Source organism: Syngnathoides biaculeatus, chromosome 6 (assembly GCF_019802595.1).
Source record: "Syngnathoides biaculeatus isolate LvHL_M chromosome 6, ASM1980259v1, whole genome shotgun sequence".
Taxonomy (NCBI): domain Eukaryota; kingdom Metazoa; phylum Chordata; class Actinopteri; order Syngnathiformes; family Syngnathidae; genus Syngnathoides; species Syngnathoides biaculeatus.
In genome coordinates this window covers 23,418,342-23,441,976 of record NC_084645.1, presented here as the reverse complement: position 1 = coordinate 23,441,976, position 23,635 = coordinate 23,418,342, and the positions used below count along the sequence as shown (strand labels likewise).

Sequence of the window (23,635 nt, the reverse complement as noted above, 5' to 3'; positions counted from 1 at the left end):
CTCACAATCAATTGATTACTGCCGCTTTTACAAAGCCTCACATTTTAATACGTTGGGGGGGAGTTTTATTGTGAAAGGTTCAACACAGGAAGTCATTTTCACACCACGGTTAACTTGATGATGGAAGTACGTGGTGTGAATTGTTGAAGGGCATCTTTTGCAAACGCTGCACAAAAGGCAGCGGCGCTTCAAATTCAACAAATTGATATCATTTATTGAATATTCAGACGTGTTTTTTTTAAGTTAAGCACTTGTTTCATCATCCATATCATAAATCTTATATGATCATTTGATGGGTGGACAAGTGGCTCCAATGTCACAATTTCAGGCCCAGTCCTACAAAAACAAAGATTTTCATTGCAAATTATTCATTAAATTGCTTATTTGATATTTTATTAATCTAATAGAACAGCTACCAGTCATATTCGAATGTTTCAAAAATAAAAAAATCAGGAATCCATTTTTTTGGGGGGATCTGATGACCGAAGGGGCGAAACTACTTTTTAACAAAATTGAGAAATTTGAAATTATTTACACACGTAGAATACGAGCCGAACGATTTGTAACAAAATCGCCACTTGTGGTTAATCGCAAGCAATTGTGAGTTTTTGTTTTTTTTTTGTGGTCCCTGCAGTCACGCCAGGCCACTCCTTCCCCGTTCACGACGTGAGCTCCTTATCAAGCGATCAGGACTCGGGGGTCAAAGTCCGACGTCGCGTTTCCGCGGGCCGGCGATCGAGATTACGTGGAGCGTGATTAGCGGAAAGCACGAAGACTCAATATTACGGCGACAGTAAAAGTATGATTTCAACTCGAGTAATTATGTCGTCGGTACTGTAGGCTGATGAAACGGACCACGCCAGGACCAAAGTCCGCGATTGGCGGTAGGGTTTTAAAAACTCACCGTTTTGCGAGGACTTTGTTGAAAGTGCTCAACATTTCACACCAGTTCGAGGTAGTATTGAAAAAGATAAAGGTTCATAAAAAAAAAAAAAAAAAAATGGACAAAATATTCTGTGAATTATTTCTAAAAACCAGTATTTATTTAAAAGTCTAGAATATTTACATTACAAATAAAAGCACCAATATATCAACTTAAATTAAAATCGCTTCTAGCATTTGTAAACAATAAATAAACATTTAGAGGACAGTGAGAAAATGGGGCTCAGGAATGATGAGAAAATTACAACAATTTACAAAAAAGTAGCTTGAATTGAGTGGAAGATTGCAGTGAGGACACTTATGAAAATAAAATCAATAGGTTCATAAATAGATTTGAATTTTAAAAATTAATAAACACAGGAAATATGACGATCGGATAAAAACGAAGCAGAAGGGACATCCACGGACGTTTGATGTTGGCAAGTGCCATCAAAAGCATCGATGGACAAAGGCGGACGCAGTTTCTTAAGCCCCCCCCCCCCGTCTGGACGCGTGGGTCAGTGAAGCAGCCTCTTCCTGGTGTACGTGCGTCTGGGCTCGCTGAAGGGAGACGCGTTCGCGTCCGTTTCCGTCCTCTTCTCGGCTGCCGCTTCGTCTGCGACGACCGGAACGAGAAAAGATTCAAGTTCAGTCGTCACGTTCAAGTTGGCAGCGCAATCGCAACATCTCTGTTGCGCGCTATCAGATGAAATGTGAACTTTGACTTTTTGGGTGGCGGCACGGTGAATCACAGTTCTGAGGTCCTGGGTTCGATTCCGGACCCGCCCGTGTGGAGTTTGCGTGTTCTCCCGGTGGCCGCGTGTGGTTTTCTCCGAGCATCCCAAAAACAGGCAACATTAATTGGACACTAAATTGCCCGTAGGTGTGATTGTGAGTGCGGCTGTTTGTCCCCATGTGCCCTGCGATTGGCTGGCAACCAGTTCAGGGTGTACCCCGCGCCTCCTGCCCGTTGACAGCTGGGATCGGCTCCGGCGGATAAATGGCTAAGAAAATGGATGGTTGGATGGACTTTTTTTGGTGGCGTGTTTGATGGAAGGCTTATATAATGTTTGATTTCTGGATATTCACGTCTCACACGTGCTGACTAATGACTGAGTATCAGTCACTCACATTTGACGAGCGTGAAAAATCACACACGTAAAAATTTGTTAGAGTAGAAAAAAAATTGATATTGAAAGACGTCACTTATTTTGTGTAGTCTTGACATTAATTTACGTGTTTATTTCATAAACGTCGTTAACAAAACAAGCCTGCTCCTAAGCGATCAGTTTTCACCCGGGAACAGGAAATGAAAGTTAACCGTACTGAGCGTGTACCGAAGCGATGCCAAAAGCGCATTTTCGGAGCTGCTTCACGTACTGCGAGCGCATTTACGTCGAAAGTCATCAACATCGCGAGCTACGTCAAAGGAAATTCATTTACACCAGGGGTGCTCAATGCGTCGATCGCGAGGCAGCTTTTGTTGACCGTGTGACGTCATGCCCCCCCCCCCCCCAAAAAAAAAGACGTTCGACGATCATCCACCTCGTCGCTTGATTCAAATGTGGCCAATACGTCGAGAGCACGCACGTAGGGGTGCGTTCTCGCAAGCCGGCCTCCTATTTAGGGCAGTCGTGCACCCCCCTCTCCACGCTTTGACAATAAATACTGCCGTAATTTACGCTAGATTATAACAATACATCACGATTGCCGACAGGAATGTTTGTTACAATGTTTATCTATCAATTTATCAAGTTGCCAAGTATATTTATCAAGTTTATCAATCTAGCTTGTTGCCATTAATGCTGATTATGTCAGCATTTTCAAAACATTGCGCGATAGACCATTTGTGTTTATCCCTTGAAAGGCCAGTGACTGCATTTAACTTTTCCTCGGATAAAGTTTGTCACGTCAAGAATTTTTATTGATGAAAAATTTGAAATAACGTTTTATAGCATGTTCGACTAATATCAGTTGAATTTGGAAATTCAGCATTTCTGAATTTGACATTTTTGTTTTCTATTTTAGTAATGTATGTATTTATTTTATTTTTAATTTACAGTTATGTTATATTAATTCAGTAAGTTATTTTAAGGGCTTGAGATTCCATCCGTAATCACACCCGCAACTTTATGTGTGGGCATGACTGACCACACCTGTAACATTTTTCAAATGTCAGTGACTGGATATGTATATTTGTATTATCTGCTTTCACGCACGCAATGCAATTGACTTGCAAGTATTGCAGGGGTCCAAAAGTCAGCTGGGATCAAGTAGTGGTTGGGAAGCGCGGTCCAATATACAAACCGAGGTTACGTTTCCACCTTTGGACAGGAACTCTGCCCGAAACTAAGGACCCTTTTTATGCCTCAAAGGATTTGGCGTACAAAGTAAGACGTGTTACCTTTAAAGTGAGGCGTTCTCCTACTTGTGGAACCGGGCTTTCCCTTGAAGAGCAGCGGTGACTGAGTGAGGGCCAGAATCCCACTGGCCGTGACCGGCTTCCTCGCCGCTGAGCCGGGAGGAGTCACCGCTGTTGAAAAATAAAATAACATTGAAAAAAATCAACATTTCTTTTAAATACCATAATTCCCGGCCTACAGAGCACACATGGTTATAAGCCTCGGTACACAGAAAGAGTTTAACCCTACCGCAGCGCTAGCATTAGCATGCTGCTAGCATTAGTGTGGCATTCGAATTAGCGCAGCACTAGCGTTAGTGCGGCCCTAGCGTTAATGTGGTGTTAGTGTTCAACTCTTTGTGTACAGAGGCTTACAACCAGGTGCGCTAACGCTAGCGCCACATAAACGGCAAGGTTGAGACCGTGTGAAATAAGTCGCGGCTTGTAGGCCGGAAATTACGGTCATCGTTTTTGAGGGGAAATAACTTTTAGAGCTGACAGACAGTTGAGACCTTTGCTATACAGTGAACTTCTGCTAGCCCTGCAAAGCAAAAATCTGCAAGTTGTGTGGGGTTTTCAAGGCGGGGCCTAGCCAGATGAGTGAGGTTAGCTTTCAAGTCCACCGGGAACTACGTCTGTCCAACACTTGCGAGGACATAAGAATATATTCGAACCAGTCATGTTAGGCTACCGTATATTAAAATGAGCTTGCTTTGTCGTACTTGCAAAGTGTGAAATGATCTGAATCTTTGAAAGACTTTTGTAAGCCAAGAAAAAAAAAAAAATAACCTTGCAAATGCTAAATTGCAAATACACGGGGGTTCACTGTATTATCATCATCATTGCTTACCGGATAGGACGTCTCCATCTGCAGCTGCCCACATCATTTCTTCTTCTTCTCGTGGAGGATCAGGCGCCATCCAGTCGTCCAGAGGAGAGCGAGGAGATGCAGCATCTCCTCCAGGCAACTGTGCTCGTTTCAAAGTCAAAACGTCACCCGTGGCTTTGATTCCTGGCTCGTCGGCGTCCTCGGCGTCAGACAACCTGCTCACTCCAAGGTCCGCCTCGTCCATCGGATCGACCTTCCGGCGGCGATCTTTACCCCCGACCGCGCCCACGTGGGCTCTCTTCCTCCGGGGCCAGCTGTTCAGGTTGTCCGGGGTCACTTTCCCCACACTCTGAGGGGAAGGGGACAGGGGGAATATGTCCGGTATCGCCCTGGGGGAGGTTGTTCCAGTCAGATGGCGTGTCGGGGTGTAGGACTGGCAGATATGGGTCTGAATCACGCCGCCTTTTCCGGGGGTGGCGTGGATGCAGACCGATGGCGAGACGCAACCGGGATCTCTGTTCTTAGGGAAGAACCCCAATGCGCTGTCCACCTGAGAAGGTTTAGCAGCGACTAAAGGGCTCCGAGTTCCCAGTCGAGGACTGTCCTCAGTGAGGAAATCGCTTGCGTTCATAGAGTCCGTGCGTTTGAATTTGAGTTTGGGAAGTCCACACGTTTGCATTTCCATTTCGACTTGATAGGAAGTGGCTTTGGGCCCATCTGTGTTTTTCTGCTGCCGATGCCTGGGTGCGCTTCTCGGGGTTGAGAACCTCGGGAATTGGTTAGCGTAGCCCAAGCGTGCAGCCGCCTCGCGCTGCTGGCGGTCGGGCGTCTGCCGGAAGCCGTAACTGCGACTCGGTGTGCCTTGTGCCTCTGTCAAAAACTCCCCGCGAGATTTTGAAGGCCTGCGGGAAAAACTAATATTCATCTTGAGGGCCCCGCTAAACTGCGTCTTCACCACGGATGCCTCCACAATGTCGTTACTGTCGTCCGTGGCAGAGTTGAGCTGTGAAGAGTCCAAAAGCTGAGAATCTGATTGACAATTTGTCTCACTTTGAGATGTTTGCGGACTCTCAGCCTTTTTCTCTTCCGTCGACTGCACGTTGTGTTCCAGGATCGAAGCAGATTCTCTGTTTGATACGCCAACAGTGCCATGATCCATCTGGGATCTTGAGATTTTACAAGTGGTTTTGGCAAATTGACCTGACCTTGTGTTTATCGGTGACTTTTCTGGAGACACAACAATATGGTTCAGTGAAGCGGACGTTGCTTGCTTACAACTGGAATGAGCCTTTGGACTTTTACCAGGTGTCCGTCTAGACTGAGTAGTCATTTGGTGAGCTGGGCTGGGCGACCTTGGGTGAAGTCTTGTGGTGGTTGTATGTAAGGGACTGTGTTCTTGCGTTGGTGAAACCAGTGAAGGCGCCATATCTAGTCGATTGTTATCCGGAGTCAAAATGACACTCGCTATAGTTGGTGAAATTCTCTGTAGGCTTACCTGACAGTTAAAAGTACAAGGTAAGAGACGGTTCTTTTCAGGGGTCTTGAAAGTCTCGGTTTTTGAAGGGGTGCTGAACTTGTAAAGAGTCTTCAACAATCTGGGTGAACTACGAGTTGCGATGCGAGGCGATTCAGACATCTTGCAAGTGATGGCGTTGTCTGACGCGATACATTTTTGTGGGGATGGAGACCAAGTGACCACCTTCTTGGGAGTCCTGGCAGTTGAATGTAATCCGGAGGGAGAGGCAGATTCCGAAGTCTTAACAGGAGTCCTGAGAATTCCCTTCAGTGGGCTCCTCAGAGGACTTTGCTTATTGGGCGTCTCGACCACAAAAGTCTTTCTGACGGGAGATCTGAAAGGACTGCCCCTCAGGCCCATGCCAAATCCTCCAGTGGGTTTCTGAGTGGAAGGGTTACCACGCGTCCTGGCGGATGGAGTTTTGGGAGTTCCTGGTGTTCGAGGGGTTCTGGGACTCTCAAAAACTGTTCTTTCACATTTTCCAGGCCTCTTTTTTGGTGTTTTGTTCGGACTCTACATTAGGTAAGACAATATTAGAAATTCAAGCCTTTAAGAAGCAGTTTTTCCAACAGTGGTACCTCGACTTATGTCACCAGGTTTTCAAAATACAAGCTGACGCTTGGCTAATTCCATAGGTGCTTGCCTCAATCTAGGAGGAGGCGATACATCGACTATATCTGATAAATCGCGTTGTCGCACGTGAGATGTCGAAAGTGCCGATAACGCCGACTACAATGTTCTTCTTTCACTCTCTTGGTGCAGCACATACAGGTCAGTGACTCCAAAAAATACGTGGCTGGTTTTGTAGCATCTTAAAACATATTTTCCATTTTCATTCCCCAAAATCCAACCGAAGAATCTGCTTCATACATTTTATTAGTGTCATTTGATGAATCAAAGGATTGATTTTAACATTGACTTCGTGATTTACAGAAGAATTCAGAATAACTAGATACATATCGTGTATTGGGATATACCGTAATTTCCGGCCTACAAGCTGCGACTTTTTTCACATGCTTTCAATGTTGTGGTTTATGCAGTGATGTGGCTAATTTGTGCATTTTTTCTAACAGCTGCAAGGGGGCACCCGAGCGGAAAAGGTAGGAGTGTGACTGGTGGAATATTTGTGCCGAGGAAGTGACTTTTACCGGGCGTGTTAGCGCTGCACGAGCGTTGTGCTAGTGTGTTGCTGCTGTGTTACTGGCGTGTCTCAGTGATATTTACTGATAAGTTTTATTTGAACCAGCCCTGTTCGGGTTAGCGCTAGCTTTAGCGTTAACTCTGTGAACTTTTCTGTCTTTCTTTGTAAATATCTCGTGTTTGATTGTGGGTTTCAATGTGGGCACTTGCGGCTTTTACACAGCTGCGGCGTATGCATGTACCAAATGGCATTTCCTTCACAAATGTCCTCCGTGAGGCTTATAAACCAGGTGCGCTCTGTAGGCCGGGAATTACGGTAGCCTAAAAATATCGAGATACTGGTTTTAGGTCATGCAGGCCTTCCTCAAGCTGTTTATTGCCACTCGTAGTTGAGGTTTACAGTACAAAACAACATAAAACAAAGAATTCCAGATATATTGAATGAAATTTCACCTTAAGTCCACTATTTGAACGCTGCCAAATAACGATAAATGGCATAGAGGAGCTAACAAATCTTTATAATTGAATAAATTTGTTTAACTGTATATTTTCATACAGTACTACACTTTAAAATGCATTTTCTCTTTTTGGAAATGTTATAAAATAAAATTCTTTTTATTTGTTTTTTTTTGGAGGGGGGGTTGATGGGCGTTGGAATGGATTAACGGCAAATAATTTGCTATACAAGCGTTATGAGGTACAAGCGTAGGCAGGGAACTAATTCAACTCGTAAGTCAAGGCACCACCGTAAAATAAAAACATTTACCTCAAAGACGTTGGAGTCAGTCCACAGCCGACTCCTGACGGTCCGGGTCGAGCCCGCCGAAGTAGAAGGCCGACCGGGAGACTCGGCGGCCCCAAAAAGAAGCCTCAACGGAGAGCGAACTTTTTGGATGTTAAGCTCACTGGTACTGCCTCCGCTTTGAGTCAGCTGGGAGGAGGAGAGCGCCCTCTCCAGGTTACGAGAACGCATCTGGGAACTTGGATAAAAGGCGCTTGAGTGCCTCCTGGCAAATGTCTTTATCCTCGGGCTCCTTCTGACCTCTGCCGCAACAAGAACATTCAAATTGTGTACTCGGTCCAGTAAGCGCCAACGGAATGGTTATGAAATACAAAATGTTTCGATTCATACCTTCTGCTGGTTTTACCGGCGACTCTTCCACAATAGATTCCTCATTTGGGAGAGAGCTTCTATGAACGCAACGCAAAATATATATTTAATATAGCGGCCTAACAGGGCAGACGGTTCATGGGAAAATGCGTCCAAAAGTCAAAGCAATTATTAAACACACACCTTCCCATTTTTTGTCGAAAAACGAGCCGATTAGACACCTGCTTGTGGTGGGGTGTCTCAGACACTTTTTTTGTTATGAGTCTGTGCCTCTCTGAAAAAGGAAGAATGACAATATTTTGGAGGTTATTATAGAGGTGAATAAAACGTGCGTTACTGCGTTTTGGTTAAGACTAACCTGCTGACTCGTGGCATCGCTTGCGTTTCAGTTCTTCCACCGCAGACACGGACTGGCTCCGTGGAAGTTTGGCCTTCTTTGATGGAGACACGATCGCTTGGTTGAACAAGTTTCTTCTCACCTTGATAACTTCTGAGCCAAATCAGATCGGACAATTGCTCAAAGTCTTTCTCGCAACTATTATATAGCTCCAATTTTCAGCATTGATAAATCATACCACGTGTTTCTTGCTTCTGAGGTTGTGGTACAGCGACTGTTTTTTCCAGAGCTGTACACACTTTTGATTTGGACTAGTGGAAACAGAATAAAATTGTAAACAAAAACAAAAAAAAGTTGAATGTGTGATAATATATGGTGAACATAAAGTTTGATCACAACACAAATGACGTGACCGATGTATAATTGTCGCGATGGGTCTTACAGCTCGTGTTGCCTTTTTAGGCATCTCGATCTGACGCAGACTCTGTGAGGATTCGGTCATACTGCGATGACGAGTCAGCATCCCGCCCCTAAAAAAACCCCAACAAAATCTAAATCTAAAGAATCTGTACAAACATTTTATGCCTGAAAAGTGCAATGGAAAACTTGTTCTGATGCATTTAATGTTAGTGAAGCTAATTCGAGTTGGAAGGTTAGCATTTGAAGAAGTGTGGGGGTCCTTCGGAAATTATTACTAAAATGTGTTAAATGTATCAGAGGCTTAGCCCATAGGTGTCAAACTTGTTTTTGTTGTGGGCCACATTGAAGTTCCGCTTTCCCTCATCGGGCTGTTATGACGATGAAACCATTAAAATCTTTGATTGCCTCATCATAATTTGAAATTATGGTACAGTTTTGAAGTTCATACACGTGATTTAGTTCCGCGGGCCACATAAAATCTTGTGGCGGGCCAGATCTGGCCCCCGTGCCTTGAGTTTGACACCTGTGGCTTAACCATTAATGGTCACCATATTTGTCATATTTCAAATTGAGCTATCTTAACAATTTGGGGGGGGGGGGGGGGGCAATGGCCACCCTCTGCGCACCTTCTCTTGTCAGCAGAGCGATTCCGGAGGTCCTGCAGGCGATCGCTGCAGTTCGAAAGCGAGCCGTGTGCAGAGAGGCGAGGGGAGGAGAGTGAAGGAGAAACGCTGTCCTTGGCGACCGACTCGTCGCTGAAGAAGTCCGTGGGAAGGACGGCCACCAAGGCCTCGGGGAGCTGCGTGCCCAGGCTGTGGTAAATGTCAGCGAGGACTCTCGGGATGCCCGACAAGAAACTGTTACAGAGACATCGGCTAAAAATCATTCTCAGAGAAACACCGGGTTCAAACATGCTCCGATCTGACATTGTTCTCAAACGTTATATGATTCCGATGACTATTATTACTTTTCCGGTAAGAAATTTACAGTCTGTATTATAATATTAAAAGAGGTATCTCAAGTGATGCATCACCCAAGTTGAGTTTTTTTTTTAATATGAGCTGACCCTCAGAGGAAAATTATTTACAAACTAAGTTGTGCAAGCGAAATTCTCAACAAGCAGCATGCATAAACAAATTTAAAAGGGGCAAAGTGTTAATCTCGATTGTATTATCTCAACGTGAACAATATTACAGCATATGTAATCATACCACATTACAAGTACGCTAGCTTAATGCTAACAAAACGCAAAACACGTAGCGGGGCTTTTACAAAACCAGCATCGATGTTGCGATGTTATAAGTCTATCAGAAATGGACATTTGTATTGGTAATAAAAAGATTTATGAAAACACTTACACTGGTAGGACTTCATTGTCAAGGAACCTCGCGAGGGACACTGGATCTTTTGTGAGCGATATAATTCTGAGCATTTCAGCCACCTTAAGAACAAAAGAAGGTTTTGTATAAGTAACGCAAATCAATGGATTGATTGACAATGACGTCTGTAACAATATTTTATTTTGTCGGTATCACAGACATGACTTTTAGGGGGGAAAAAAAATTCTTGTTCTGAAGATTTGATAGTTTAGCTGCATGTTTATGTCATTTTTTTTAAATAGAGTAGCACTTTGTCTACCTCCTCGGTCATCTGTTCAGCATCCAGCTCATCAACCTCGTCACTGGAGAAAAGTCTGCAGAGCTCCAACCTGAACAGCACCTGGAGCTGACATCTAGTGGAGACAACCGTGCATTACAAGCATGCGTTTCCTGGATTTTTATTCCTTGAGAAGGTATTGCTGGTATTAACGGAAGGTTTTATATGGCTGTTTGTGTGATTGTTTAAATGGACAGATCCACAGACACTGACTCTCTAACTTTGCTCTCCACATCGGCAGCGGCGCCGTAAGCCAGCCTGATGGATCTGCTGCTCTTGAGAAGGTGCTGCAAGGAAAACTTGAGTGTCTTGACCTGGGAGGGAAACATGAAAAAAAAAAAAAAAAGAATTGTGATGTATGATCAACCAAAGAAAGATGTTCCTAACATCCAAAATCAAAACGGTGCAAATTATATAAAAGTACGTCTCACCTGCAGCTCAGATTCTGCCACGAGGAAATTTTGCACAAGTGTCAGAAGCTGTTGACAACCACCGAGAAGAGACGAGTTTCTGTCTGTGATGCTCTTCTCGTAAATCGACTGCAGGTGAGATAGCAGCTCAGCTTCACTGGTGAAGGCTGCAGAGGGAAATAGCAGCAGTACGCCGTGTTTGGTGGAGTTCGTTTCTCTCATCACCTACAACTCTTTTTAAAGTTTTATTCAGGTACAATTTTCAATTACATTATAAGTATAATTCTTTTGACTTGAATATCGTAATTTTCGGGCTTAAAGCCACGCCTTTTTTCACACACTTTTAATCCTCAGTCTTATGCGGTGATGCGGCTAATTTGTGCATTTTTTTGAACGGCCACTTGGGGGCACTTGAGCGGAAAAGGTGAGAGATTGACCAATGTATGTGCCGAAGAAGTGACTTTTACCGGTATGTTTTTTTTTTTTTTTAAACCGGCCCTGTTAGCACTGTCCTAGCGTGTTGCTGCTGTGTGATTGCTGCGTCTCAGTGATTTTTACCGGTATGTTTTTTTTTTCCTTCAACCGGCCCTGTTAGTGCTGTACTAGCATGTTGCTGCCGCGTCTCCATGATTTAGGTATGTGGGTTTTTTTTTAACTGGCTCTGCTAGTGCTGTGCTACCATTTTGCTACTGCGTAGCTGCCGTGCCTGTTTTTATTTTTTATTTTTAACTAGCCCTATTCGTTGTTTGTATGTTAAGATAAGCCAAGATATTAAAACTTTGAAAACTGTTTCTGTGTACCGTCTTTCTTTGTAAATATCTTGTTTCAATGTGGGCACTCGCGGCTTTTACACGGGTGCAGCTTACTTATGTGCGAAATGTTATTTCCTTTACAAATAAACTGGGTGAAGTTTATAATCTGGTGTGTTCTGTAGCCCGGAAATTACGGTAATTAAGGAGAATGTTGTTTTCTTTTTTTTAATACTATATACTTTAGCAGTTTTGATGTTCCATTTTTTTGTGGTAACTGTCATAAAAAGTTTGATAACAACCGCTTTAATCCTAAATGACACACAGAGAATGTGAGGTTTGGAAGTGACGCTGTTTTGCATTGAAAGCGATACTGACTGACGACGTCAGCTGGTCCGGCTTTGTTGTTGTCGTTCGAGCGCCTCTTCCCCGGGCCCCCCGCCCCTTTGCTCTCCGACGTCACCGGCTCTGCGTCAGCCTGGCACTTCTGAGCCTTCACGTTGAGCCGCGCCACGTTCAGCATCTGCAGCGATCGGCTCATGGTCTTCATCTTCTGCTTCACCGGCGTACGCTGTGTGCCTCCTGTGGGGGTGTGGGATAGTAAATAAGATTCAACATTTTGCTTCCATTCCATGTGAATATTCTCAATGGTCCGATTCGGTTGAACTGGCTTTCTTACGTTTCTTGCCCCTCTTGTCATCGTTTCCGCTGGATGTCTGATACAGATCTCCGAGCTCACTGATCAACTCCGTCTGCAAGAGAATCTCCTCCTCCTCCCGTTGGTCAGGTGCCGCATGAAGCAACCTAACAAAGAGATTAAGTTATACAGTTAGACAAAACATTTAAGCCACTGTAACATCAGGCGCAGTTTGAAGATTCAAATGCAGTAACGCACTCAACTTGGTCTTTTGTTTTCCTTACCTCAATGACTCCATTAAATGCGACGTGACTCCCGAGTGATCTGAATGAGGGAACCAAGTCTCCAACAATCCCACCCTCGATGAGCAATGACCAAGTTCCTGCTGGGCCCACTCGGGAACCACATAGGAATCATTTGGCGGCTCTGAGAGAGTACAGAAACAGGAAACACAAAAATGAGCAGCACCTTTATTGTTGATTTCAAAACATTTGATCTACAGGCAGCATGCAGTGTGATGCAGTCTTACCAGGCAGTAAGAGAATATACGTCCTATCCTTACCATGACTGCTGTCATTATCTTGCTCCATCATATCATAGACGACGCCCAGCACACTGCTGACTATTTCGGGGATGTCAGCTGACATCTCGGCTGTGCTGGTCGTGGAGGTGATCTCTGCGTTGTGAAGATGAGGGTGTCGAGCGATAGCAGGCCGGAGGACGGTTAGCAAAGCGGAAAAGTTGGACAACGGGAAGAGGACCGCCGAGGACGAGTGGCCATCGTGGCAGACCTCACCAAACTGGGGAGGAGCAGAAATTAAAACTTAATTGCTAATAAAATTGGGTTAAAGTGATGAATGGAACCTGATTTAATAAGATTTCAAATGGCGGCCTGTTCAGTCTTAATGGCTGCTAAGAGTCGTGAAGAGGCCGCTGTGTTTAAAAGGGTTTTGAGCATTGGGTAGCTCTTATGGTACCATGGAACAGTTCAGCTGCCACATCCGCTTGCATGAGCAATCAACTCCATCCCAGTTATTGTTTTTAGTAAACCAGGCACTTAGTATTTACATTGCTCACCATGCGCAGCGAACGCGTTGACAGCTCCATTAGGGTGCGTCGGAAGGAAGCCGCTGCTTGATTGCTGGCGTCGGCGCACTGAAGCAGCCACGACTCGGTGGAGGTGTGCGACAGTGACGAGGCGTCCCAACCGTGCAGCACACCTTTCAGATACACATCCACACCCTGGGCGAGAGGCCCCTGGCCGCGGGACACCGGTTCCAAAGCCACAGCGCAGCTCTGGGCAGGATCACCTGACAAAGAAATGACTTTGTATGATCGTAGTACTCTCATTGGTCATGTTTCATAATATCTTCTCAATTTCAATATCCATACAACTAAGATTCATCTACTTTCTAAGTACAGCAAACCACTTAATGTGTTTTGATCCACAGTAGAGAAAATGCAGACAAATGTCAGGACTTTTCACCAGCTCACTTCCATTTCTTAAATAGAAGATTTGAAAAACATTCACCTTGGTCCATCCACAGCGTGCCCGCCGTGACCGGGAAAGCAAGGCGGTGCTCCCTTTCGGACGACAGCAAATACTCAAGACTGGACCGGAATGGGAAACCCTCAACCCCAACGCCGGAGTCCGTTTCCTCAGCGCAGCGGCGGTTCAACAAGGCCAACGTGGGGATCACTTTGCCGCACGCCTGTCCCAGGACTTGAATAATCCTGTCAAAGCCCAGGTGGTCCTCACATCGGACCTCCTGAAATGAAGCCATAAACATGTTCACGAGACCATAAAACACTTGAATTGTCACAAATTACAGAGGATACATAAAGGTAACATCCATCCATTAATTTTTCTGTAGGGCTTATCCTTATTAGAGTCTTGGGTGAAATGGAGCCCATTTTAGTGGACTCTGGGTGAGAGGCCGGATAAACTCGGGACTGGTCGCCAACTAATGGAAGATTATGATGATGACACCCCTCCACTAGCGGATGGTCACTTACACGAACGTGAAACGTGCTGTCCACCCAGTGCAGCACAACCTGCCTCTGCACCAGCATGTCCTTGATACATTTGGAGAGAATGTGGTCGGACACATCTGCATGGATGTCGAGGTTCCCCACGCCGAGGTAGTCCGTCAGTTGCGTCCAGCTGCGTGGACATTCTGACACAATAAACACCATATTTTTGCCATGGTTAACAAGGTGGTCCTCCTCCGGTAATGGAGGCTTGACAGCTTGGTTGGTCTTCCTGGGCCTTAGGGACAGTTTGGTGGGGGAGGTGATGTCCGGTCGGTCCCACTGGAAGTCGAGCAGGATTTCTTTGACGCAGTTTTGCACCGAGGCAGACTGGCTGCACTGCTGGGCCGCGCAAAGTCTCTCTTTGCCCCCAAACTTTGCGTCGAATTCCAAGTTGAAATCCTCGAAGGTTTTGTGGCGAAGCTCCTTGAAGTCCGAACCCCTCGTTATGAGGCCGCCACCGCGGCCAGTTTTGGACTGGAAGAATTTGTAACCCCAGCGCACTTTGTCGAAGCCATGCTTGTAGCCGAAATGCAGCAAAATGTGCAGAATCCCACGTTTCAAGAGATCATTCCTGAGCTCAATCCGATCGTTTGACCGTTGATCTCCGCCGTCCACGTCGACAACAAAAACGAGGTTGTGGACAGCCATTCCGTCGAGCAAACAGCCCCTGGCTATTATCTTCGACGACACGCCATTAAAAAAGAAATCATAAAAATAATAATAAAACAACCATACCCAGCGAGCTGTTACTGTTCAAGTAAATACATTCCTTTTACGGATATGTCCGCCATTTGGTGTAAATGACATTTTCGACGAACGAACGTTGACGCTTCTTCTAGGCCGCGAGCATTTTCGTTACTCCAATTCACTTTGACATAACGATACATTTTCTTCAGTTACAGGATCACTTAAATTCCGCTTCAGTTCTTCCTGAAAACAAAATGATCCGCGTGAAATAACTCCACTTGCCACGACAACCAGTTGAGTTCACTCTCGCAGTTGCTCGCTGTTCGCCATTTTCTCGTCCTTGGAAATTCTCAACCGTTCGCGCCCCTCGAACAAGAGCCCGCCTTCTCCACTGTGATTGGTCAAATGTGTGAAAAACAATCTCATTGGTCCAAATTTCGAAGATTACTATGTTGCGATTCGCCACACGTCAGCTGTCGAAGCCTAATTGGTTGCATCTGACATCTGTCACTTGACATGACGGGAGGGGGGAGGGGGGGAATGCGGGGCCCAACAGGCACCGCCCCGTCTTTAACTTTTAAAATACAAAAAAAAAAAAGTGATGTAACATAACAGAAAACGCTAACACTTCATTGTACACTTTAAAAATAAAACCAATTAATATTTTTAAAATTAGACTCATTGTAATCGCTGACGGTGAAATGTCAATGTTCTCTCAGAGAGAGCGAGAGAGAGAGAGAGAGAGAGAGAGACAGACAGAGAGATATGATCGCTAACTCCTCAGTAAAATCATATTTCCACAATTTGTTCCAAAACAAGGGAAACTGTGTACTAAGATGAGTCAAACAATCACAAATAAGATTCACTTAATTGGTGCGAAAAAAAGGATGCGGGAGATAATTTTTTATTTTATTTTTTGCATTTTTCCGGCCTCACCAACCAATGTAGAAAGTAGCGCTATGCCGGCAATTTTATGATTTATTTATGACTGATTAAAAAAAAATTATGAGCCACAAATGCCCTTGAGGTCATAAATGAATCCATTGCTGTCATCAAAATAATCCTGGATATCAAAATGCCTAAATAAAAACAACAACAAACGCATAATAAAAAAAAAATCGTTCTGTGGCTCAATATTCAATACAATAAATAGATTTCCGTGGACGTCACCACAGTCCCAGGATGCCTTTGTCCGCCATCTTGTGTGTCACTAATTGGAACCTTATTGACTTGTTTAATGTGGATTGTATACAAAAGGCAGAAACAGCATCCAAATGTCTTTCGCGATATCCACACATCAAATTGTGAAATTAAACAACCAAATTGTCTTTTGTTATCTGCCTATATCTGAAAATATGTTTGTGAGTGAGCCTTTCTACACTTAGCTAATTTACATCATGATTTATGACTGCCGGCGGCGCATTAGCGTTAGCATCCGACAAGGGCGCTTGATTGCGCTTGACGGGCAAGCCAGCAGGGGGCGACGGAGATCTTAGAACAGAAATCAAACAAGATGGCGGCGGAAGGAGGCACGAGTCTGATGTTTGGCTCCGCTTGTTGAGTCTCACCAGGCCCCTGCCCTGGAAACATGGCGACAGGATGGGGGTCAGCGATGCTTTAAAAGCAGTAAGCAGACGACACACACAGACACGGGAGGTGTGGAATTATGCAAATACTGTACATCGTGAGGCCAACGCGGTCACTGATATCATTCATGAGAGTGAACAAGTTGTCGATAATTGACACTGCAGTTGAAGTTCACCGTAAAACTGAACAGACATAAGAAAAGAATTACACATTTTGAATCTTCTAATACATCACACAGTGTTTGTTTCTTGAAAATGGCTAGCCCAAAGCTAGCCGTTGATGAGCTAACGAAAATTAGGATCAAACTGTCCAAATTAGGAATATTGGAACACAAACATTGTATAAAGACAGGAACGGACGCTTCCACAATACGCTCTGGCACATTTTCTTTTCAAATGAGTTCTAATAATATTCGACCGTAACTTGTTACTGCAAGCAAGTGTGGATCTCATTGTGTACGTCACACTGCCCCCCAGAGGTGAAGGCGTGCACAGCAGTTCATTTATGTAACCAATTGTGAACAATAACCCTACCCTCCCGACATTTATGTATGCAATATTTAACCCTAGATTATCATTTTGTAACATTTTAAATTGTCAGAAGCATGTTAGTTGTTTTAAATACAGAACACATTATTATTATTATTATTCATATTCCTTACCGTGACATTAACATACTTTATCACACTGCAGTTCAATGCTTCTCTGCATCTGCTAATCAACATTTCACTTTGAAGAGTATTCATGTTATAGTTGAGAATATTTTTTCATGAAAGTGTAATTTCAGATGGAAAGCGTTGGCCTCACAGTTCCGAGGTCCCGGGTTCGATCCAAGGCCCCGCCTCTGTGTAATTTGCATGTTCTCCCCGTGCCCGCGTGGGTTTTCTCCGGGCACTCCGATTTCCTCCCACACCCCAAAAACACGCAACGTTAATTGGACACTCTAAATTGCCCCGAGGTGCGATTGCGAGTGCGGCTATTTGTCTCCATGTGCCCTGCGATTGGCTGGCGACCAGTTCACAGGGTGTGCCCCGCCTCCTTCCTGTTGAGGGTCCAGCATTCCCTGTGACCCTTGTGAGGATAAGCGGCTAAGAAAATGGACGGATGGATGGATATATCAATTGCCGATGGAGTTGGGCGCCACATTGGGTCAGGCCAGTGTTGATTATGAGATTTTATGCACATCTTAATGGACACTAATCATACACGAGCGTCTGAATATGAAGGAGGCAGCCATTCAAATGCAATTGGGGGGGGGGGCACAGACTGTGTCACCTTTTGTTCTCCGTTCGGCGAGCAGAATCACTAAGAGGCCCTTTTCAAAGCAAACGTCGTCCCGAGCGGCGGTATTACCGTTTACATGACGCCTCGTTCGCAGTAATGAGATGAAAATGAAATGACAGTGACGTATGTTATGATTGCGGTCCAAAAATAAATCGCCGCCCGGACCAGAATGTCCTTTCGCACAAACAAGACATCTGCAAAAAAAAAAAAAAACAAGGCTCGGAAAACACTTCCTTCCTGCTTTTCCTGAGTCGTGCTATAACGAGGCCTGGGAAGTACACTAGTTTTTTTTTTGTTTTTTTTTTTAAGTGTTTCAGAAATCATTTGATAGATTTAACGCGATTTGATTTGTGGATGTTTGTGTTATGATTTGTCGGTTGAAAAAAATGCTCACAATGTCCATCGGTAAGAAGCGACGCACCCTGCACCCAAAAACTTCTCCAGTCGCTGACTCGCTGGTGTCACATGAGCCCGTCTGCAGCACGGAAACGAGAAAAAAAAAAAAAACACCGAAAGCAAGTTAAGGATTTACAGCGGGGTCACGTCAACGCTCTGCAGACCTTCGGTTCTCTTACCAGAACGTAACGTTTTGTACAGATTGTCCCGACGCTCAGCGATGACGCGTCTTCAGTCCACTGCGGCGGTCGCTGGTGCAGACGTCATCTCGCCGGTGCTGTCGTGGTGCTTCTCGCTCAACCTTTCAGAGCTGCTTGTCGCACGGGGTGGGCTGCAATCTTAAAAGTGTCAATCCAAGACGGATGGATTCAAAAACACCCGTCAAGTCATCCTATCCGTCTATTATGCCACCCGCTTATCCTCACAAGGGTCGCGGGGAGTGCTGGAGCCTATCCCGGCTGTCAACGGGGCAGGAGGCCGGGTACACCCTGAACGGGTCGCCGGCCAATCGCAGGGCACATCGAGAAAAACAGCCGCACTCGCAATCGCACCTTGGGACAATTTAGAATCTCCAATAAGTGCGTGTTTTTTGGGATGTGGGAGGAATCCGGAGTGCCCACCTGGAGAAAACTTATAGCACTGCAACACAGAGGCTATTTTGTTAGTCCCTCTATGGCATTTCCCATTACACGTAAGTTTTAGGCTTGTGTGCATATTAGATCAAATGTAGATTGAAATGTTTTCTGTTGGGTTCGACACCATCCATTTTCATAGCCGCTTATCCTCATGAGGGTCGCAGGGAGTGCTGGAGCCTATCCCAGCTGTCATTGGGCAGGAGGCGGGGTACGCCCTGAACTGGTCCCCAGCCAATCGCAGGGCACATCGAGACAAACAGCCGTACAGACAATCACACCTACGGGCAATTTAGAGTGTCCAATTAACGTTGCGTGTTTTTGGGATGTGGGAGGAAACCGGAGTGCCCGGACAAAACCCACACAGGCACGGGGGAGAACATACTAACTCCACACAGGCCGGGCCGGGATTGAACCCGGGTCCTCGGAACCGTGAGGCCAACGCTTTCCAGCTGAAGTTTCATATTTATTTCATAGTTTCAGATTGACCACTTGAGTTATGCAACCTCTGCAATACACTATTATGCAGTACCAGTACATTAGTTGGACTGTACTCATCTGTACAACCACGCCATTTGTATTAGCGTCAGTTTTTGGTGTCATGCAGGCACCGAGCGTGCACTTACCTATAAGTGAAAACCCAAATTCTTAAATTTGTATGACAAAAAACAAACAATATTATGAAAAAAAGCTACCACAATAACACAATACCGAGCGGATTCACTTAAAAAAATCCCAAACCGCGATGTTGTCTGTAAGTGGGCTGATTGTTGTGTCAGCAGAGGTTTTCTCAATGACGCCGAACCAAAATATTAGCCAGTACGTCACCGGCCTCGGGTCTCGGGCACTGCGGGTCAAAAGGTCAAAGTTTTGGGCACAGCAGTCGACGTTAACGACAACCTTGCATGTCTACTGTATACGCACTTGTTTGCCAGCTTCCTCCAACGTGCGCGTCACAAACTTTTGATGCAGACGACTCATTCCAGAATAACATAGCAGGCGACATTTTAGAAGAATATTTGATCAAATATAAAATCATCATCTAACCCAATTTGTCCAGCTCAAAGCTCCATGAGATGTTTTATTTGTCGTATCGTATACTTTGCTGTTGCGGATAGTCAGGCCGTCGAAAAACACGCATTTCAAAAATACTGTATGATTTAAATATAAATGAATTATTCACCAAAGAAAACCTTTTATTTAAAAAATGTAATTTCACGATCCAACCATCATCAATTTTCTTCTTCCGCTTATCTGAGCTCAGAAGGCTTAGCAGGGAAGTGCCCGGACTTCCTTCTCCAACGAGACCCCGGGACTTAATTTTTGGGGTGCTGCTATGATCGCAATTTTCGAAACGATGACCTGAAAAGCTGGCGGCACTGTGGATCAGCCGGTAAAGCGTTCTGAGGATCCGGGTTCGAACCCGGCCCTCGCCTGTGTGGAGTTTGCATGTCCTCCCCCCCGTGCCTGCGTGGGTTTCCTCCGGGTGGGCACTCCGCTTTCCTCCTACATCCCAAAAACGTGCAACATTCATTGTCATGTCATTATCCAAGCCGCTTATCCTCACAAAGGTTGCGGGAAAGCTGGAGTCTATCCCAGCTAGCTTTGGGTGAGAGACGGACGACACCCTGGACTGGTCGCCAGTCAGTCACACGGCAGATATCGACACCATCACTGAGCGGGAATCGATCCCACGCTGCCCGCACCAAAGGCAGGCGTGTGTACCACTACACCATCAATGACTCGTGTAAAATTAATTGGACACTCTAAATTGCCCCAAGGTGTGATTGTGAGTCCAACTGTTTGTATCCATGTGCCCTGTGATTGGCTGGCAACCAATTCAGAGCGTAACCCGCCTCCTGCCCGTTGACAGCCGGGATAGGCTCCGGCGCTCCCCGCGACCCTCGTGAGGATAAGCGACAAAGAAAATGGATGGACGGATGACCTGAAAAGTTAGTCTTTCGGAGGCGCCGCCCACTCTGCAGTGATTTTGGACTCCAGTTAACGCCCGTCATACCAAGACGTGACGACGTATCGATTTTGGGGTTTTCCGAGGGCAATTAGTTATCAATTGCTCAACAACAGATATGATATTATTGGAAATTACTGGTTCCATTTTCTTGATCCCAAAAAAAAAAAATATGTACAAAGCAAGCTTGTTAGTAAAATTTAGGCCATCAGGACACTTTTGGTTGGTTTTGAAACTGCTAACGAGTGTTCCGGCACCTCCACTTCCAGGATTCAAGGAAACAAGTCTTATCCCTCAAAATACTTGAAAATATTTATTAAAATACTTATGACAAACATGGTATTTCATGTAAAGTACATTCAATAGAAAGCACAGTGGAAAGGTTACAGTCTTCTTTGGAAGTCGAGGCGACCTCACGAGTCACAGAAGCGCGGCAAAGTCCCAAATTTGGTTATGAGCAAATGAAGAGAATAAATAAACTTTACATTTTTTAAAAGAAAGAATCTTTTCTTCGTACATTTCCGTTCGCTCACGAGTGCGCGAACTCCTCCGAAAGCTCCAGTGACGGCCAGCCCACTGCTTCGCTTCGTCGTGCCATTTACAATATTAGTAGTATTGCTACTAGCGTTGGATTTTTTTGTTCGTTCTAGAAATACAAAAATATATACAAAAAAAAAAAAAACATTTGAAAAAAAACATACATAGTTCATTCGGTCTTTCTTCAAAGTATGCCATTTTGATTTCTTTGTACACGACAGCATGAATAATGTAACACTGAGAATGTGGGAGAAAAAAACAACTTGCTAACAGTTCAATTAATACAATTTTTACCTAAAATGTTTTTTAAATAAACAGTTCCAAAAAGTAAAATGTAAATATATTGCACTTTAGATACATAATTAAACTGAAGTGTACTTAAAATATGTATTGTACAGGACTAAAAAAGAAAGGTTTCATCCGCCGTAACTATTACGCACTTTGAAGATTGAATTAAGTGATTCTTTAACCTACCACTAGAGGGAGCTCGCGCACCGGACTTTGAGAACCGCTAACGTGAGGTCAAATGAACCCCGTTTGACGCTGTTGTACAAAATACAAAGAAAGTTTTAGGGACACGTTGAAAACAGTTCCACCCGCTCGTACGTCGCCGCACGTCGACGTGTTAGCGGACGCTGAGAAGGGACTCCGCCGCGGTTTTTTGGTTCACTTCAACCGAGCTCCATCAAGAGGAACCGCAAGGCTCACGGACCCGTTCACTGGGCGGAGTCCGAGTCGCTGGAGTCCGTGCCGGCCTGCGACGGGGGGCGCTGATGGCGGGGGGCCGGCGAGCTGTGCAGGGTCTGGGTGCTCCTCCTCAGGTTCTCCAGGGACTGCAGGAAGGAGCGGCGGGCCCTCTCCTCCTCCAGGGGCGACGAGCCCTCCTCCTCCACCACCTCGGCGATCTCGGCGAAGGTGACCGGCTGGGTTTTGAAGCGGGCCTCGCGGGGCCGCCGGGAGCGGCTCTTGCCCCTGGACGGGCCCTTGGGGACGGGCAGCTGCTGCGGGAACTCCTCCATGGCCGAGGCCATCACGTGGGCCGGGAGGACGTGGAAGCCGGACGCCTCGGTCAGCATCGGACGCACGGCGGCCATCGGTGACTCGCGGGTACGGGAGCAAACTTCGGAGTCGGACTTCCTCGGGACGGGAAAAAGCCAGCGGGCGAACGAGCCGCTTGTCTTGAAAGTCCAGCAGACTGAAGGTCAACACGGCTCAGCCTGGACCGGCTCTAACGCTCCTGCCCGTGTTTCTTGTCTGCTGAAATCACGCAGACCCCTCCGCTCCTGCTCTGTCTTTTATAACACGCCAGCCCGCCCCTTTCTTCCCTCGCGATCCATATTTGCTGCTTGTCTGGTCCAACCTATCCCACCCCCCCTTGCTTAGCGGTCACAGTTCCGCCTCCGTAGGATTCAGTCACCCCCTCAAAATAACTGTGGTGGGAAACAATTAAGTACAAATACTTGGTTACTGTCCCAGAGTATATTATTCAATTATTATTTTTTGCCCATTTACTTTTTGTTTACTTTCTCTTTTTGAAAACAGATCTGTCATTTCTACACACTTTTTTCAAAATGAGCTTTTTTTTTTTTTTTTTACTTTTTTCCCCAACCCCGCGGATGATGACGCAACATATAAATCAGGAAAAAAATGGACAATAATAACGGCAATAAATGTCCATTCCTGACTTTATGGTAGAGAACTGTTTGGTATTGTCGTCTACAAGAATGCGATGCTTCTTGTGCTCCTCTAAAAACGAACAGTTCAAATAAAAAAAATTCTCTGACTGTCGAAAATAATTACAGTAATTCCCGTCCTACAGAGCGCACCTGGTTACAAGCCTCACCGGGTACATTTGTAAAGGAAATACCATTTGGTACATACATACGGCGCAGCTGTGTAAAAGCTGCAAGTGCTCACATTGAAATATGACATATTTACAAAGAAAGACGGTACACATAAAGAGTTTAAGAGTGCTAACGATTGTGCTAACGCTTGCGCCGCGCTAACGCTAGTGCTAACGCAAACAGGGCCAGTAAAAATTAAACTTACCGGTAAATATCACTGAGACATGCCAGTACACAACATACGCCGCAGCTGTGTAAAAGCTGCAAGAGCCCACATTGAAATACGACATATTTCCAAAGAAAGACGGTACACATAAAGAGTTTAAGAGTGCTAACGATTGTGCTAACGCTAGCGCCGCGCTAACGCTAGCACTAACGCTAACAGGGCCAGTTAAAATAAAACTTACCGGTAAATATCACTGAGACATGCCAGTACACAACAGCAACACACTAGCACAGCGCTAAAAGGTCGGTAAAAGTCACTTCCTCGGCACATATATTCCACCGGTCTCATTCTTACCTTTTCCGCTCGAGTGCCC

The 23,635-nt window shown here is 45.3% G+C and overlaps 2 protein-coding genes and 1 long non-coding RNA gene across 4 annotated transcripts; all 3 read right to left on the bottom strand.

Annotated features, from left to right (window-relative positions):
• Window positions 1-1,203: 1,203 nt before the first annotated feature.
• On the bottom strand, window positions 1,204-15,202 carry ticrr (TopBP1-interacting, checkpoint, and replication regulator). 2 transcript variants are annotated; one of them, XM_061823115.1, is made up of 21 exons: window positions 14,144-15,202; window positions 13,659-13,896; window positions 13,205-13,437; window positions 12,690-12,927; window positions 12,412-12,553; window positions 12,170-12,294; window positions 11,869-12,072; window positions 10,763-10,908; window positions 10,545-10,645; window positions 10,314-10,407; window positions 10,034-10,116; window positions 9,302-9,532; window positions 8,698-8,785; window positions 8,494-8,566; window positions 8,277-8,408; window positions 8,102-8,192; window positions 7,940-7,998; window positions 7,574-7,851; window positions 4,173-6,180; window positions 3,326-3,454; window positions 1,204-1,537 (listed from the first exon to the last, which is right to left on the bottom strand). In XM_061823115.1, the coding sequence occupies exons 1-21, from the start codon at window positions 14,807-14,809 to the stop codon at window positions 1,440-1,442; spliced, it is 5,457 nt and encodes a 1,818-aa protein (XP_061679099.1). In that variant the 5' UTR covers window positions 14,810-15,202; the 3' UTR covers window positions 1,204-1,439. The 2 variants fall into 2 exon arrangements, with proteins under 2 accessions (XP_061679099.1, XP_061679100.1); XM_061823116.1 differs by having other exon boundaries at window positions 8,277-8,405.
• A 542-nt stretch (window positions 15,203-15,744) lies between these two features.
• On the bottom strand, window positions 15,745-18,867 carry LOC133502249 (uncharacterized). Its single transcript, XR_009795412.1, has 3 exons — window positions 18,294-18,867; window positions 18,113-18,193; window positions 15,745-16,428 (listed from the first exon to the last, which is right to left on the bottom strand). It is a non-coding gene; the product is annotated as an uncharacterized LOC133502249 (long non-coding RNA).
• Window positions 18,868-21,013: 2,146 nt separating this feature from the next.
• On the bottom strand, window positions 21,014-22,759 carry c6h11orf96 (chromosome 6 C11orf96 homolog). The gene has a single exon (XM_061822438.1). It carries the CDS (start codon window positions 22,344-22,346, stop codon window positions 21,969-21,971), a length of 378 nt encoding a protein of 125 aa, XP_061678422.1. The 5' UTR covers window positions 22,347-22,759; the 3' UTR covers window positions 21,014-21,968.
• Between the last annotated feature and the right edge of the window lie 876 nt (window positions 22,760-23,635).